This window comes from Myxocyprinus asiaticus, chromosome 8 (assembly GCF_019703515.2).
Source record: "Myxocyprinus asiaticus isolate MX2 ecotype Aquarium Trade chromosome 8, UBuf_Myxa_2, whole genome shotgun sequence".
In the NCBI taxonomy this organism is placed as follows: domain Eukaryota; kingdom Metazoa; phylum Chordata; class Actinopteri; order Cypriniformes; family Catostomidae; genus Myxocyprinus; species Myxocyprinus asiaticus.
In genome coordinates, this window is record NC_059351.1 from 45,067,761 (window position 1) to 45,086,140 (window position 18,380).

The 18,380-nt window shown below is 39.9% G+C and overlaps 1 protein-coding gene across 1 annotated transcript in view; it reads right to left on the bottom strand.

Annotated features, from left to right (window-relative positions):
• LOC127445527 (importin subunit alpha-4) overlaps positions 1 to 18,104 on the bottom strand; it is a 39,578-nt gene extending 21,474 nt beyond the window's left edge. Inside the window, exons 1-2 of the mRNA XM_051705679.1 lie at positions 17,937 to 18,104; positions 9,675 to 9,719 (exon numbers count right to left, since the gene is read on the bottom strand). Of these exons, the coding sequence (XP_051561639.1) occupies positions 9,675 to 9,719; positions 17,937 to 18,005 (114 nt within the window). The 5' untranslated portion in view covers positions 18,006 to 18,104. The remainder of the gene's footprint in view (positions 1 to 9,674; positions 9,720 to 17,936) is intronic.
• Between the last annotated feature and the right edge of the window lie 276 nt (positions 18,105 to 18,380).

Genomic DNA, 18,380 nt, shown 5'->3' on the forward strand with positions numbered 1-18,380 from the left:
TACTTTTAGACTAGTCGTTAACCTCAAAATTTATATTTAAACGTCAGCGAAATTAGTTGTTCCGCACATCCCAAATCTTGACTAAGCTATAAAATATAAAACAATAGTACCTTAACAGTACACAAATTAAAGTGCTTGAGTTTTGCCACAGAGACACAATATAAAAAGCCTACTTTTGGTTCTTAAGTGTTTTCATTTTGTTCACCTCTTCCATATGATCAGCGAACATTAACTATTTATTATCATACCTGGCTAGGTAAATGTAAAGTTCAGCAAAGCACTTCTTCACTGCTGTATCTTGCTGGATCAGCTGGTATTTTCTCTGCACTGCCGTCTATCATTTAGAGAAGAGTGCAACCGCAGTGCGCGTCAAGTACAAATGCCTCGGGCTGCCGAGAGCAATACGTGCTGCGTTGCCAGGGGAAAGTATAAACAAGGCTCAAGTCTATTTGTTATGAATGATGAGACTCCAGAGAGTGCACTAAGGCCATATTTAAGCTACAGATGCTACTCTATTTCCTGCAGCAATGTGCCCACACAATCTCATCATTTCACACACAATTATTGTGGCTGCATTTGACTGCAAATCCTCAGATCAAAGTCAAGTCACATTAGAAGGTGGATCAGCTAGCAGGACCGTATGGTTGCATTCACATGGTCCGTTTTTGGGTTTGACAACTTTATTCACAGACAGTGACTCTCGAATGGCCCGGTTCAAACTACAGCCTACAGGATTGGCTTAAATACTGTCTGTATGAATAACTGAAGTCAAGCCCCTTTTCAATTCTCTAGATGTAGCCATAAATACAATCAGTAACAATATGACTAAAGTAAATATCAAAGATAGTGATGACAGGGTTCGTACACATTTTCACTATTAAATTTCCATGACCTTTTCATGAACTTCCAAAACTCAACTTTCTTGCAGAGTTTTCAGATGTTTCTACCCATTTGTAAAAAATAAAATACAATAAAATCAGCACTGTTTGAATAACAATCAAAAAATGCACCTTATAGAATACAACTTACTCAGTGACACAACATCTGCTTTGTAATAATTGACTAAGTTTTTTGTTTAGTTTTTCTTTGTTTGTGAACACATTGTTTTTGCCTTGTCTTCTCCCCTCATATTTTGGATGTCTCACTGACAATCTTGGAATCCCTCTATTTTGTATTTGGAACAGTTTACATACAGGTGCATCTCAATAAATTAGAATGTCGTGGAAAAGTTCATTAATTTCAGTAATTCAACTCAAATTGTGAAACTTGTGTATTAAATAAATTCAATGTACACAGACTGAAGTAGTTTAAGTCTTTGGTTCTTTTAATTGTGATGATTTTGGCTCACATTTAACAAAAACCCACCAATTCACTATCTCAAAAAATTAGAATATGGTGACATGCCAATCAGCTAATCAACTCAAAACACCTGCAAAGGTTTCCTGAGCCTTCAAAATGGTCTCTCAGTTTGGTTCACTAGGCTACACAATCATGGGGAAGACTGCTGATCTGACAGTTGTCCAGAAGACAATCATTGACACCCTTCACAAGGAGGGTAAGCCACAAACATTCATTGCCAAAGAAGCTGGCTGTTCACAGAGTGCTGTATCCAAGCATGTTAACAGAAAGTTGAGTGGAAGGAAAAAGTATGGAAGAAAAAAATGCACAACCAACCGAGAGAACCGCAGCCTTATGATTGTCAAGCAAAATCGATTCAAGAATTTGGGTGAACTTCACAAGGAATGGACTGAGGCTGGGGTCAAGGCATCAAGAGCCACCACACACAGACATGTCAAGGAATTTGGCTACAGTTGTCGTATTCCTCTTGTTAAGCCACTCCTGAACCACAGACAACGTCAGAGGCGTCTTACCTGGGCTAAGGAGAAGAACTGGACTGTTGCCCAGTGGTCCAAAGCCCTCTTTTCAGATGAGAGCAAGTTTTGTATTTCATTTGGAAACCAATGTCCTAGAGTCTGGAGGAAGGGTGTTGAAGCTCATAGCCCAAGTTGCTTGAAGTTTCCACAGTCTGTGATGATTTGGGGTGCAATGTCATCTGCTGGTGTTGGTCCATTGTGTTTTTTGAAAACCAAAGTCACTGCACCCGTTTACCAAGAAATTTTGGAGCACTTCATGCTTCCTTCTGCTGACCAGCTTTTTAAAGATGCTGATTTCATTTTCCAGCAGGATTTGGCACCTGCCCACACTGCCAAAAGCACCAAAAGTTGGTTAAATGACCATGGTGTTGGTGTGCTTGACTGGCCAGCAAACTCACCAGACCTGAACCCCATAGAGAATCTATGGGGTATTGTCAAGAGGAAAATGAGAAACAAGAGACCAAAAAATGCAGATGAGCTTAAGGCCACTGTCAAAGAAACCTGGGCTTCCATACCACCTCAGCAGTGCCACAAACTGATCACCTCCATGCCACGCCAAATTGAGGCAGTAATTAAAGCAAAAGCAGCCCCTACCAAGTATTGAGTATATATACAGTAAATGAACATACTTTCCAGAAGGCCAACAATTCACTAAAAATGTTTTTTTTATTGGTCTTATGATGTATTCTAATTTTCTGAGATAGTGAATTGGTGGGTTTTTGTTAAATGTGAGCCAAAATCATCACAATTAAAAGAACCAAAGACTTAAACTACTTCAGTCTGTGTGCATTGAATTTATTTAATACACGAGTTTCACAATCTGAGTTGAATTACTGAAATAAATGAACTTTTCCACAACATTCTAATTTATTGAGATGCACCTGTATTTAATGCCCTACATGGTTTACATTAATGCATAGAATTTAAATTAATAAGTTAAATGTTTGTTCAGCAGGGTACGAAACTAACATTTTGACCACCAGCCACAGAGGCTGTTGAATGCCAAATTTTATCAGCCACTTCCATTCTGTACAAGCCACTTTTTTCCTATTCAAATAAATAGTAGAAAAAGATCTACCGGTATATAGGCTATTAAGCTAATTAAACTCAGAACACCTCCCGAGATGGTCAAAGATCATTTGCAGAACTCATATATAAGACTAAACTTTTGCAAACTGTTTTCGGACCAGTGACACAGAGAGAGAACTTCTTCATATGTGCTTTCTGTGAGAAGTGCTCAACAAACAGTGAATCAGACACGAGCATCGATGACTTTTCTTTCATTTGTTCTTCAAAATATAAACTTTCATGTATAATCCGGAATCGTCCAGTATCGAAGGGAAGAGAATTGTGTTCAATATTAAATCAAAGCAGTACGCAGTTTGTCCCGTATTTTAGCGCCTCACACAAAAATAGCTGAGAACGTTCCAGTATAAATATCTATGCTATATATATTTGCATCAGTTCCACATACATGTCAATGTTAATAATTACAGATTAGAATGAAAAACAAATTGAGAGAAATAGACCTGAAACAGAGACCTTTGGAGTGAATCAATGACAATCAGCGCAGGTCTTCTCTCATGTTTTCCGTTAAAAACGGGAATGTGGTGATAGAGACTTTTAATTTTTGCTCATCAAGAAATGTACAATTAAAGGAATAGTTCACCCAAAAATGAAAATTTGCTGAATTTACTCACACTCAGGCCATCCAAAATGTATCGGAGTTTCTTTCTTCATCAAAACAGAATTTAAGATTTTTAGGATTTCATTTCAGGCCTCCTCCTTTAAACAATGCAAGTGAATGTCCTCCATTTTTTGACAGTCCAAAATACATATTTAGGGTGCATCAAAATAATCCACATGACTCCAGTCGACAAATAAAGTTAATCTGAACCCAAACGATTGATTATTTTTAGAAACAAAACAATACTTGTATACTTTTTAACTTCAAAATGTTAGCTTCCGTACATTTCTGTGACACATGCTCATAAGAGGGATGACGTAAGCTCGTTGGTAAGGTCACGCATCACGTGGAGGAGGCAGGAAGAGTGTCATTGTATGCAAGAGGAGCGCTGTACAAAAGTTGAATTGTCTTTGCTGTAGATTTGTATTTGTGTAAGTGTATTGATCAGAATGGTTGTTTGGTGTGTGTATCCTGGATGCTTCAACCTCCAGAAACCCCAAAGGAAATGCACGCCAGGAAAAATATTAACTTTTTCATCGATTGCCTATACATGATCATGAGCGACTGAAGCTCTGGCTTATCGTGCTGAACCTGGATATCAGTACACCCCTACATTCTCTCAAATATTGGAGGGTGTGCAGTGAAAATTTTACCCCTGAGGATTTCAGACCATCGAAAGAAACAAAGGGATGATATCTGTATGGGCTGTGCCCGTGCTGTTTTTCCAGCAAACTCAGGTATGTGTGAAAACTTTGTCATTGTCACGCCTCCCTCGGGCTCTGCACCTCCTTCAGCGCTCCGCTCCTCATCACTGGATTTCTAATTCACCGCACCTGCACTCAATTCACTCGCTCATCACTGCCTGCATAAATAACTCACCTTCACGCCACTTCACTGTCAAGTCTCACACAAAGGACACTTAGTTTAACTAACTACAACTTGTGCGGCTTGAATTTCTGACAGTCATATAGCTTATATATTTATGCTAAAGAAAAAGCACAAGTAGATAACGCAACGGCATTGCTCCGAAATAAAGGATGGTTATTTACTGCAGTAATGTTTTTTTATTATTATCTGGAAATTATTTTATATTGCTTTGAAATTGTTTTGGACCGTTTTGGTTTGTGAACGGCGCTTGGTCTGTGGTCTGTGCAAGTTTCTCTTGTAAACACTGACGCACTTCCTGCCTCCTCCTCCACGTGACACGTCACCTTACCAACGAGCTTACGTCATCCCTCTCATGAGTGCGCGTCAATGTACGGAGGCGAACATTTGTAGCGAACATTTGAAGTTAAAAAGTATATAAGTATTGTTTTGTTTCTAAAAATAATCAATCATTTGGGTTCAGAAGAACTTTATTTTGATGCACCCTAAATATGCATTTTGGACCGTCAAAAAATGGAGTACATTCACTTGCACTGTTTAAAGGAGGAGGCCTGAAATGAAATCCTAAAAGTCTTAAATTCTGTTTTGATGAAGAAACTCAGATGCATCTTGGATGGTCTGAGGGTGAGTAAATTATCAGCAAATTTCCATTTTTAGGTGAACTATTCCTTTAACACTGCTCAGATTCAGAAGCAAATATCACCATAAGCTTAATTAACATGGTGAGTTATTACATACAAACATTCAAAGTGTTAATATATTTTAACAATAAAGTAAATCTGAAATTTACTAACCAAATTAACTTGAGCAATGGTAAGTGCATGACGCTAGGCCAAATCACAAACTACTTAGTATACGCAACAACGCATATTGCTTACTGCTCCATGCGGACTCTGAGTAGCGGTTATTAGCATTGTACCGTGAACGTGCCAAACTTGAAGAATTCTTACAATACTTGTATTGCTCAAAATACTTTATTAGAAAATTCCATAAATTTTTCAAAACATTCAGTGATATCTTGTTTTTCCATGACATTTCCAGGCCTGGTTTCTAAATTCCATGTCTTTTTCAAGATTTCCTTGACCATACAAACCTTGTGATGACTTCCATAACACCGGAAAGTATTCTTAAAAATGGCAAAACATTATTTAATAAACAATTCCAATCGAGGTATGAGGTTATCAGTCAAATCATATTCTGCCTCTGTATGAATATTTCCCAATTCACAGTAACACCATCGTACATTTTTGAACGGAATGACAATGAGTTCTCTCGGTCTCTTGGGTTGTACTGTTGTTTAAAGTGTTTTGGATCGCCGATAAAACATTTAAAACCGAAATATTTCAGTAGACAAAAATCTTTAGAAAACATGAGTTGTGGAAAATTAGGTGTAATCTAAGAGATTTATACAGCATAACAGAGTGCATGCCATTTAGATGGCGCCAAGTATAGTTGCTGCGTTGGGAGCTCCGACACAACACTGTAGTGTTTTGTTTGTTTTGTTTACAATTCTTATGTTTTTTGTACTGGATGTTGTCTGCCTTATTGTCTATGACAGACAAACACTTTTGGACATTGGTTCAGCAATTACACACTGCAAACTGGACTTCAAATTCCTCAATGCCGACCCGCTGTTTATAAACACGCCAGCGGAGCCCTTTGTCTGGGCTGCCCGGCCGCGGAAACACAGGAGGAAAAGGGGAAACAGAGCCGGCGTTCTCATCAGAGTAAGACGTCGCGCAAATCGACCCCCGCTACCCAGTATTCTACTGGCAAATGTTCAGTCTCTGGATAACAAGCTCTGCGAGCTGAAAGCGCGGATCTCTTTCCAACAAGAGATGAGGGACTGCTGCATTATCTGCCTAACAGAAACTTGGATGTGTGCTGAGATTCCAGATTCAGCCATTGAACCCGCGGTGTCCTCCGTGCACCGAGCGGACAGAGCGAAAGACCTCTCAGGTAAAAGCAGATGTGGTGGTGTGTGTTTTATTATCAACAAATCCTGGTGTGATCAGAGGAACGTACATTCTATCAAGTCTTTCTGCTCTCCTGATCTGGAATTTCTCATGCTTCTGTGTCGACCATTCTGGCTACTGAGGGAATTCACAACGGTCATTATCACAGCTGTGTACATCCCGCCACAAGCCGACACAGACCGGGCACTCAAGGAACTGTACGGGATTATAAACAAGCAGGAAACCGCGCACCCTGAGGCCGCGTTCATTGTGACTGGGGACTTTAATAAAGCCAGTTTCAAATCAGTCGCACCAAAATACCACCAACGTATTAAGTTTTAACACACGAGGGGACCGGGTTTTGGACCATTGCTACTCTCCCTTCCGGGACGGCTACAAATCCCTCCCCCGCCCACCATTTGGCAAATCGGACCACTCTTCCATTCTGCTTCTGCCCGCTTACAGGCAGAAACTGAAACAGGAAGCACCCACCCTCAGAACGATCCAGTGCTGGTCGAACCAATCAGACTCTATGCTACAAGACTATTTTGATCACGCAGACTGGGAGATGTTCCGGTCCGCCTCTGATGATGACATTGAGCTTTACGCTGATAGCGTAACGTGTTTCATCAGAAAGTGCGTAGAGGACGTCATTCCGACCAGAACAATACGGATCTATCCGAACCAGAAACCTTGGATTAATAGCGATGTTCGCGCGGCACTTGATGCGCGGACCTCCGCTTTTTATTCCGGGAATGCGAAGGAGCATAAACAAGCCAGTTATGCCCTCCGAAATGATCAGATCAGCAAAACGTCAGTGCAGGAACAAGACTGAAGGACAGTTTAACACCACCAACTCTAGAAGCATGTGGCAGGGAATTAACATCATCACGGACTTTAAAGGGAATAAAAACTCCGCCGCAAATACCACTGTCTCTCTCCCGGATGAGCTAAATAATTTTTATGCTCGTTTTGAGGGAAATAACACCGCCCTCACGGAGAGAGCTCTCGCGGCCGAAGCTACAGAGGTTAGTTCACTCTCTATCTCTGTAGTGGATGTAACCTGATCCTTCCGACGGGTGAATATCCGCAAAGGCGCAGGTCCAGACAGCATTCCGGACCACGTCATCGGAGCATGCGCAAACCAACTGGCTGGTGTTTTTAACGGACATTTTCAACCTTTCCATCTCTTTGTCTGTAGTCCCCACATGCTTTAAAACATCCACCATTGTGCCTGTTCCAAAGCAATCCAAAATAACTTGCTTAAATGACTGGCGTCCTGTTGCTCTGACCCCAATCATCAGCAAATGCTTTGAGAGACTAATCAGAGATTACATCTGCTCTGTGCTGCATTCCTCACTTGAACCATTGCAGTTTGCTTACCGCAACAACCGCTCCACTGATGATGCCATTGCATCTACAATACACACTGCTCTATCCCACCTGGAAAAAAAAGAACACTTATGTGAGAATGCTGTTTGTAGACTACAGCTCAGCATTCAACACCATAGTGCCCTCCAAGCTTGATAAGAAACTCCGGCCTCTGGGCTTAAACAGCTCGCTGTGCAGCTGGATCCTGGACTTCCTGTCAAGCAGACACCAGGTGGTTAGAATAGGCAGCAACATCTCATCACTGACCCTCAACACTGGAGCCCCACAGGGCTGTGTTCTCAGCCCACTCCTGTATTCCCTGTACACACGACTGTGTGGCAACACACAGCTCCAATGCCATCATTAAGTTTGCTGATGATACGACGGTGGTAGGTCTGATCACTGACAATGATGAAACAGCCTACAGAGAGGAGGTGCACACTCTGACACACTGGTGTCAGGAGCACAACCTCTCCCTCAGTGTCAGTAAGACAAAGGAGCTTGTGGTGGACTTCAGAAGAAAAGACAGAAAACACAGTCCCATCACCATCAATGGAGCACCAGTGGAGAGAGTCAGCAGCTTCAAGTTCCTGGGTGTCCACATCACTGAGGAACTCACATGGTCCGTCCACACTGAAGTCGTTGTGAAGAAGGCTCATCAGCGCCTCTTCTTCCTGAGACGGCTGAGGAAGTTTGGAATGAACCGCCACATCCTCACACGGTTCTACACCTGCACTGTAGAGAGCATCCTGACTGGCTGCATCTCCGCCTGGTACGGCAATAGCACAGCCCACAACCGCAAAGCCCTGCAAAGTGTGGTGCGAACTGCCAGACACAACATCGGAGGTGAGCTTCCCTCCCTCCAGGACATATATACCAGGCGGTGTGTGAAAAAAGCTCGGAGGATCATCAGAGACTCCAGCCACCCAAGCCATGGGCTGTTCTCATTGCTACCATCAGGCAGGCGGTATCGCAGCATCAGGACCCGCACCAGACGACTTCATGTCAGCTTCTTCCCCCAAGCAATCAGACTTTTGAACTCTTGATCTCCCACGATCAAATACATCAGCACTGCACTTTATTACTCTTATATCTCACACCGGACTGTCATAAATTATATTATTATTATATTATATTTTCTCTTAACAACTTACTATCAACCGACAGCCTGAATGTCAATACAGTACAATACAACCTACTGTACATTCTATATATACTTTTTTTTTATTGTATAATGTGTATTCAATATTGTGTGTATTGTATACTGTATATTGTATGTTATTATTTGTATATTGTGTTGTGTGTAATTATGTGTATATTAGATTTTAAACTGTGTTGTAAATCTGATGTTTATTGTAAATTGTCTCATCACTATCACGACTACTATGTTGCTCGGAACTGCACCCAAGAATATCACACACTATTGCACTTATGTATATGGTTGTGTGACAATAAAAGTGATTTGATTTGATTTGATTAAAGAGACTGTAAGTCCATACCTAACAGCCTTGTTTTCATTCACGTCAAAATCAAATATGGCACCACTGAATAAGGTTTATTCAGACCTCTGCCATCGAGCACTATTAAACCTCAAGTGTACACTGAGTCACCCCGTAATCAGTGTGAACCACCCAACAATGAGTCTCTTCAACTAATTCATGTTGTAGCCGAGACTGTGCACAGTTTATTTTGCAATAAAAAAAAACATATAGAAAATGAGAATCCAGTGTTGCAAGTGTGGTTAATTTCTGTGGTTAGTCTCTGATGAGTCACATGTATTGCATCTAAGTGGAATGTTCAGCTTACATCAGCCCACTTCAGCTTAAAAAAAAAAAAAAAAAACTTAATCCAGAAAAACTGGCATTAAGTAGCTTTCTAGACCACACACGTGAATTCCCTTACCTTTCTCAGTTCTACCGTCACTTCATTGCGATGTCTTCGCATTGTCTGAAAAAGAGCGAGAGAAACTGTTTGGTTAGTACTTCACCGATATGAACAGTACAACATAGCTGAGTGAACAGTATGCATTCATGATGCTTGGGTGTTGCAAGGTGTTTCTATGAAATTTAGGGATGTTCAATCCATTTTTACCATCAATAAAGTCTTGCATATATTTTTTGTTACATCATGTATATTGTTTACATGCACAGTTTGTACTTAAGTATTTATATTGATTTGTAGAACACGTGCTAAAACGGTACAATCTCTTTATGAATAGCGGCAGTTTAGCGAGCATTTGCCAGATGAGTTTCAGTGAAGCCGAATGGATTCTTAACCTCAGCCATGCTGCGTGTGATTGGAATTAAACTTAATTAATTAGGTTTATCTTTTGTTTTGATCAACAACAACAGTCTGCAGAGAACAGAAAGTATATTAACAGGGTTTTTCCTAGGTCAAAAACAGTCTTCGGTGGTGGCTTACGTAGTTGCATAGTTGCATTTTGTGTTTGCATTATTGATGATTTATTTTTTGATAAATCTAAGCATCTAGAAACTTTTTTTTTTTTTGTACTTCAATGTTCTGTGGAAAAATTAAATTTAACACCTTATTTCTATAGGGCTAGTTATAATATTCATGAGTAAACCACTTTACTGACTAGGGACTATGCTTCTATAGTAAAAATATTTGTTTTTTAAATCCTTAACTGATATTGTTTTCCTTTTATCAGACTCTTATTGATTTAGGAATCATTTTGTTTGTAGTAATATCTGAAGCCAAACCAGGCCAGTTTGTTTCCTATTATCAAATATCATTAGAACAGGAAATATATTAAAATATTATACACATGACTTTTATTCACAATTTATAAAGGACCAGACTTTTCTTCTACATTATACTTGCCCTTATGTTTATGAGTCATTTTTTAAATAAACTGTTTACCTATCATGGACAAATATAATAGCCTAAACAAACAGATTTACAGAATTTATTATTACAACTGTGGCAGTATATATATATATTTTCTTTCCCTTGTCTGTGCTGTTCAGAATGTCGGAGCTGTCTAGCCGTTTGAAATGTCTGAACTGCTCCATAGCGCTTTGAAATTGAATTCTCATGTAGGACGCAAATGGGTCCCGTAAGTTTTGTTGTCTGCACCACGATATCGAGGGCAGCCCTGTTAAATCGCGCATCTGATCCACGCAACTCTATCCTGTCACCGGAGCTTACATATCAAGTGAAGCCAAGTTGCCGCGCGCACACCTGCTTGCTCCAGCATATAGTATTAGGTTAGAGAAGAGTGCATCACTTGCGCGATACTCAGTGGATCACACAATGTGCACGTGAAACCAGTCTTTAATCACCCCACGAGCATTTGTGTTCTACATGAGAAGCATATTTAGCGCTTATAAAGCAACAAAAGCAAGATGGCCCGAAATTCCGCTTTTCACTTCCAAAAATTTTCAATGTATGAAAAACCCTGATTAAGAGACATTATTCATTGACAAACTAATTATATGGAACTCGCCTTTGGACACACATGAAACGGAATGAGTCAAACCAAACCTTTACTCTCAACCAGCAGTGAAAGGATCTCATGCTGAACATCTTTCCCACTATACTACTAAATCAATGGCGAGTGAAATTCAGTATTTTTACCCAGCCCTAATGCAATTGCTAAGGTGTTCCGAGTGGTTGTTAGCACATTGCTACGTAGTTGTTAGGGTGTTCTTAGTGTTACTAAGTGGTTGTTAATAGTCTTCTGGGTTGTTGCTTAGTGGCCCAAGTCAAAAGAGCCCACCCCCTGGCTTTTTTTCTTTGAAAGACATAGATCAAGCTCAAATTTGTTCATAGACGGCATGGTCACATCTAATAATACACAACTTGGGTTGTCACGATACCGGAATCATATCTTACAATAGTATACCAGCTAAAGTATCACGATACAATGTGTTCATTCTTAACATAGTTTGTCATAGTGGTTCCTAGAAACTAGCCATTCTACTTGTTGCTTTGGAAGTGGTGAGATAGATGAACTGGTAGAAGGCTCAAATGGACTAACTTGTTACCTAATACATTCTTAGTTTGATTAAAAAAATAAAATAAAATAAAAAAAAAAAACTTCACCACATCAAAACTTTTACTTCATTATTTCTGTGATTATTAGAATGTTGGTAACATAAATATAAAGATATTGTAACGTTGACAAGGCTGTTTCATTATTACAACCACTTCAGCCCCTCTCTCCTGGTAAACAGTAGTGCAAATGCAAATTACACACACACCGGTTTGATCGCATGGCTCAGGAATGTGATCCAATCTATCTAATCATAAGTGCGAAGTTACCGCCACCATGCATATATAGTTGGATAAAATTAAACGAGTGCTGCGTTCGATTTTCAGAGAAACTGTAAATGTTAAGATAAAGCATTAAGATTAAATGAAGTAGCACTAACCCGTGTGTTTTCTGCGAAAGTTACAAGATTTATCCAAAGGTGTTTAATAAGGTTTCTGGTGTTTCCCCCTGTGCTCTCTATAGACATTTTTGGGTTTTCCTGGTCTCATCAGGCAAAACCCAAAATAATTTCAAATCTTCCAATGTGAATTGTGTTTTTTTAAAAGCTTCTCAATTTTCAAAGTGTCTGTCGGCGGTGCCTAGCTATGACTCCGGAGACTGCTCAAATTTCTGCCACGCCACAGAGCGCAACTCTCATATTTTCCATTAAATTCAACCCAAATCATTATCAAAGGACATAGATTATTTACTTTAGTGTTCTTCATTCTTGAACAAGTGAAAACCCTTGGTAACTTTTGTGTGTACTGTCTGCAACCTGAACCTCATCATTGTGCCCCGTGTTTGATACCTGTGCCGTGTCCTAGCCATGACACGCCGCTTCTCGTCCGGTGTGCGACCACCTTTATGTTACTACCATATTGACGGTACTACTGTTTAAAAAAATAATGTGGCACCACCAGTATTCTGAAGCATTAGTATGCAACCCTATACACACAATGTGTTTCAAAGCAACCGAAATGTGACATTAATGGCAATTAAAGTCTAACCACTCCGACAGAACAAAGAGGCAACCAACCGTGGTAACCATGGTGACAGCGGAGCCCAGCTGTCACTCACTCTTGCAGGGAGGATTCCATTTAGACAATGACATTTTGTGGCTATTCTTTTAGAACTGTTGCACAAAATCCAATAGAACACACATCTGCTCCAGACAGAATGACCAGAACATGTTTAGTCCAACAAAATGCATTAAACAGTGACAAACGGTTGACAGGCCACTTTGAACACGGAGAGATTAAACCAGTTTGCGCCTTCCAAGAATCTGGCACCCAATTTAAACAGAGGAACGTGCAAAAAAATTACAACTTTAATGGGAAACAGGAGGAAAAGGGGACAGACTTGCCATAAAAACATTAGCAGACAATGATTTAGAGATTCCCCATGCAGTGTGGTGGGGATGGTGGGACAGATCAGATTTAATCTTGTGACTGGGCATCCTAGTTCATGTTACAGCAAACCCACAGTGTGCCTTATGCAATCCAAAGGCCACTGAGGGGGAATGAGAGAGGATGTTGAATTTAAGCAAGACAAACAAGGAGGGGAATGAAAAAAGGACAAAATACAAAGAAATTAATTTCTGAATGACTGCTTAGATATCATGCAATTGGCCAGGAAGTTCCAAGCATTACTGGCTACTCAAGGCAAGAGTTCAAGAGTGCAACACATTGGGAAGGGAGGATAGGGGTGATTCGACGAGCTGTAAATTACACTCAATTCAGATAGATGCCAAGCCTTGCTAAATATATATATATATATATATATATATAATTTTATTTATTTATTTTTTAAATGGTGCTGTAAGCAATTACAACATTTTTAAAATCAGATCTTCAGGAATACCATTCGAAGTGCCTGATAACAGCAGTGTTACTCTCGTCAACGAAATTACTGACAAAAACGTTTGTTCACGAAAGATTTCTTTTAATTTTGTCAACTATAACGAAGGCAAGGTGAAAATGACGGTAATAAAGACTAACTAAACATACTGTTAATGAAAACATGATAAGAAAATACAGCGAGATATTAATGGTGCAAAAGCAGAAAAAGAAACATGTATTTTTAGAAGAAAAACCTAGAAAAAATGTATTAATCTAATCCATTAATCCAGTATGCTGCATATTTCCCTGCTTGAGCAGCGTTAACACAAAGAGCTGAACTCCAGCAAAATGAACTGCTTTATAAATGTGTTAATTACCACACTCAACACCACATCCTATTTATACATATCCACTATATATATATATATATATATATATATATATATATATATTCTCTTTAAACTTACATCTGCACAGAATGCGTAACTTGCATTGTGAATATGCTGTTTTCCTAAAAGCCGCGCTACACAAAATGCACTCTCCCAAACTGGCTAAAACACAAAAATAACAATCTCTAAAGCACAATGAATTCAGAACACAGTACCTTGAAAAATAGCTAATACTTCTGTATATTCATTTTAAACTATTATTTCAGGAGCTTTACACAAGGACAGCTGTATTTTGTTGTATCTTTTATATGTTTGATACATGGTTTTTTTTCTCCCCAATTTGGAATGCCCAATTCCCAATGTGCTGTAGGTCCTCGTGGTAGCGTAGTGACTCGCCTCAATCTGGGTGGCAGAGGACGAATCTCAGTTGCCTCTTCGTCTGAGACCATCAATCCACGCATCTTATCACGTGGCTTGTTGAGCACGTTACCGCGGAGACGTAGCGCGTGTGGAGGCTTCACGCTATTCTCCGCGGCATCCACGCACAACTCACCAGACGTTCCACCGAGAGCAAGAACCACATTATAGCAACAACGAGGAGGTTACCCCATGTGACTCTACCCTGCCTATCAACCGGGCCAATTTGGTTGCTTAGGAGACCTGGCTGGAGTCACTCAGCACACCCTGGATTCGAACTCGCGACTCCAGGGGTGGTAGTCAGCGTCATTACTCACTGCACTAGCCAGGCCCCATGTTTGATTCATGTTAAATTAATAAAGGTTCATACATTTCTTTAACGTTTGAATATTTGATTAAAGTATAGTCTGTTACAGTTTGGGACCATTTTTTTTTAATTTGCACAATATGGTCAACTAAAATATGGTATTTCTGTTGTCTAAAACATAGCATTTTAGGCAGAGAAATTAATGATTAAAATAAATGAATATGAGATGACAAATTATTGACTACATTTAAAAAGACAATTGTCAAAAGACTAAAACTATGACTAAAAAAAGGATAACAGTAAGGTATTTTCCCCTACATTAAAGTGATATCTGAATTTATAGATTAAGCCACCATTTATATTTTAGCGCTGTATTCGTATAAAAATAACATGAGATGTGTATGAGCCACAGCAGCACAATGACAGGAAGGCCGAGTCGACAGGAAGCACCTTGGGATTCAGCGGACCGATGCTTTGCCAGTGACATGACAGCTTGGCATTCGAGACCAACATAATGACACAGTGCATGTGCATGTGCTTGTCTCATTGCCAGCGTGGTCTGAGGACATGCTGTCGAACTCCTGTTAGGTCCACGTCATGCTAATAAATAGGCTGATCACTCTTAACTGCCATAAATATCCAGTAGCACCAGAAATCCAGCTTGACTCATCGAAAGGCTCATATTTAGACCGATCACTATATTTAGCATCAAGAATGACCATTACTAATACAGGGAGTTCATATAGCTCAATTGGTTTAGCACGGTGCCCGCAACACCAAAGTCAAGAGTTCGATTCTCAGGGAACATAATACTAGCATGTAGGCCTACATCTAAATTTCTAAAATGCAAATCAGTAAGTTCCTTTAAATGAAATCAATTCTGGGTTCAATCCAAGTTTAACTCATCAACAGCATTTGTGGCATGATATTGATAACACTAAAATAATTTTTACTACTTTTTTTTTTTTTTTTTTTTTTAAAGAAGGAAAAGAAAAGAAAAAGCAAAAATCAAGGTTCCAGTAAGGCACTCACAATGAAAGTGAATGGGGCCACTTTTGGAGGGGTTAAAGGCAGAAATGTGATGCTTATAATTTTACAAAAGCACTTTCTTCTGTTAAAACTTGTATCATTTTTGAGCTGTAAAGTTGTTTAAATCATAATTTAGGAATTTACAGCGTTACGTTGTCATAGCAACAAAGTTTTACAATTTGGATGTAACTTCACACAGAAAAGGTTAGTAAGCTATTTTATTACACTAAAATTATTTTAACACTCATACTGTTTATGTCTTGTAGCAATAAAAAAAAATAATATATATATATTTTAACATTTACAGATTGTTCCCATTTACTTCCATTGTAAGAGCCTCACAGTAACCAAGACTTTTGCATTTTTAAAAGAAAAGCAGGGACAATTCAAAATGAATATTAATGCAAATCAACATAATGCCACAAATGCTGTCAATCAAGCTTAACATTTAGTGAACCTGGAATATTCCTTTAAGTGTCTGCCGAATGTATATCTAATAATAACAAGTTACCCACGCATGCTTAAGCTAAAAGATATGTCACATGCAAACCACCAGGATGCTGGCTAATGAAGGAATGTGCTTGATGTAATCCAATCACAAATGTCTTTTGAATTGCGTGTGAGAATATTTTAACATGAACTCTTTGACCTGCCCTGTGACGTCGAATGTATCAAGTCAGCATGCAATATAGCAGACTTGGATCAAACAGACGAATCAAACAGCTGCATGTTCCTTTCTTTTTCCACAGCCATTTTGCAATGCAAAACACAAAAGCACTTGTGTTAGCTACTCCCTCTGATAGCTACGATTACATCCTTGCAATGGGCCAAATCCACCAGCAAAGGAGCCGGAGAATCCCTCAGATCCAAAGTCCGTTGCAGGCCACATCAAATACAGACTACATGGCCCGGCTGTGCATGTGCTCGTAGGAACACAAGATGAGAAACCGGAATCTGCTTTGCAAATTCCCTGAATAGCTGCAGAATGGCGACAGCTTTGCTGGCTTCATCCAAAGCCTTGTGTTTCTGACGGCTGAGTCACACCAGCACCCTGCAAGTCCAGTCACTTCACACCATTAATCTTGGAGAAGGCCTCTGGGTTACTCAGATGTGTCCACGGCAGAGCTAGTAGCAACAGGGTACGCAAGTAAATGGCTAATCATAAATGTGATCACAACACTTTGAACTTCTCTATTAACATCATTGAGGTCTGAAAATATGCTCATATGGTGGTCCTTTTTGTTAGATGCAACTTGAACCCCCAGGATGGAGAATGGAGTATCTGGTTATAGACGTCCTGTCTAGTGGCATTAGTATGAAATCCATCATCTTACTCAAAAGGTTTCCTAAAGGTCGCCGTCATGCAGCCTGAATTAGGGTAGGCACTCAAGAACACCAAATTTATGAAGTTTTCACTCGAGTTTTAAGGATCTTAAGGTCATAAAATAAGGTTTAATTAATCTATAGGCCTATGTGATGTTTGTTCACATATTAAAGCCACTGAAGGCTAAATTCTGTTAAGCAACTTGACATTTCAAAATAACATCTTATCGGCTTTATTAAAACACCATAGCCAGCTCTCAGGTCCATTAAGGTCAAACACAACACAAAACAAGCGATAAATAGGTCAGATGTTTTTGGTGTGACTGGTCACTAGTTCAGTTCTGGCCAGTTGACTAACACCGGTGTTAACACACCTGTCTCTGTCCCATTACTGTATTTTTTCAGACTATTCAGTAAATTTACAATGCTCTTATCTTACATACATTAATGTCAAATGTAAAGCAAATAAACTGACTGGTAGAGACGATGAATCTGTCGCCTGCTAAGCAGTTAGCACACAGGCTAGCACGATTAATCTACATGTTTTTTTTGGCCCAGCTAGACTTAAAATATAAAATAAACAGCTCTGCCACGGGAACAAGATAATAAACAAACCCTAAGTAATATTCCAGTACTAACCCGTCCGTTATAACGGCTCGTGTTCGTGTGTAATGCTCGAAGACGCGGTGAATTTTGATGGGAAATGTGTGTTTAAAGAGGCCTGTGTGAAGGCCGCGCCCGCTCCGCATGATGCTGCTGTTGCTGCTGGATCCACAAACACCATAAACCCATCAGAACTACCTAACTCAGAAGGACGAAACCCGTTCAAATAAAAGGCACAGAGTCCAAAGTCTCTGGCGGACCTACCTCCACATCTCGCCCCTTGTTTTTAAAGCTTTTAATGCGGTGATTTTCCAAGCCGGCGTTTTCGGCCATGGCTCTGTGTGTATGTGTGTCTGTAGTTCCGACAGACGTGCGGAGCTCCGCGCAAGACAGGAGGTGGAGGGGGAGCACACGGTGCGTGTGTACCGTAGGACTGGGGCGGGGCGGAACCGACAAAACTGGAGGAGGTGGAGCTTCACTCGGGGTCTTAGAGTTCTTGTAATAATAAAAAAAAAAGTGACATACTAAATAACAGGTTTTAGAGATGCTTCCTAAAGTTTTACACCACTTCATGGAGCGGTTCTATGTTAATACTCATAATTAAAGGTCTTTTATTTTTGCAGTGACACAGTAGAGTTGCGTAGGTCTCTAGAGCTTGCGCAAATTCGCTCAGCTGACCTGCCAATATAAGCCGCATGTGTACGCCAG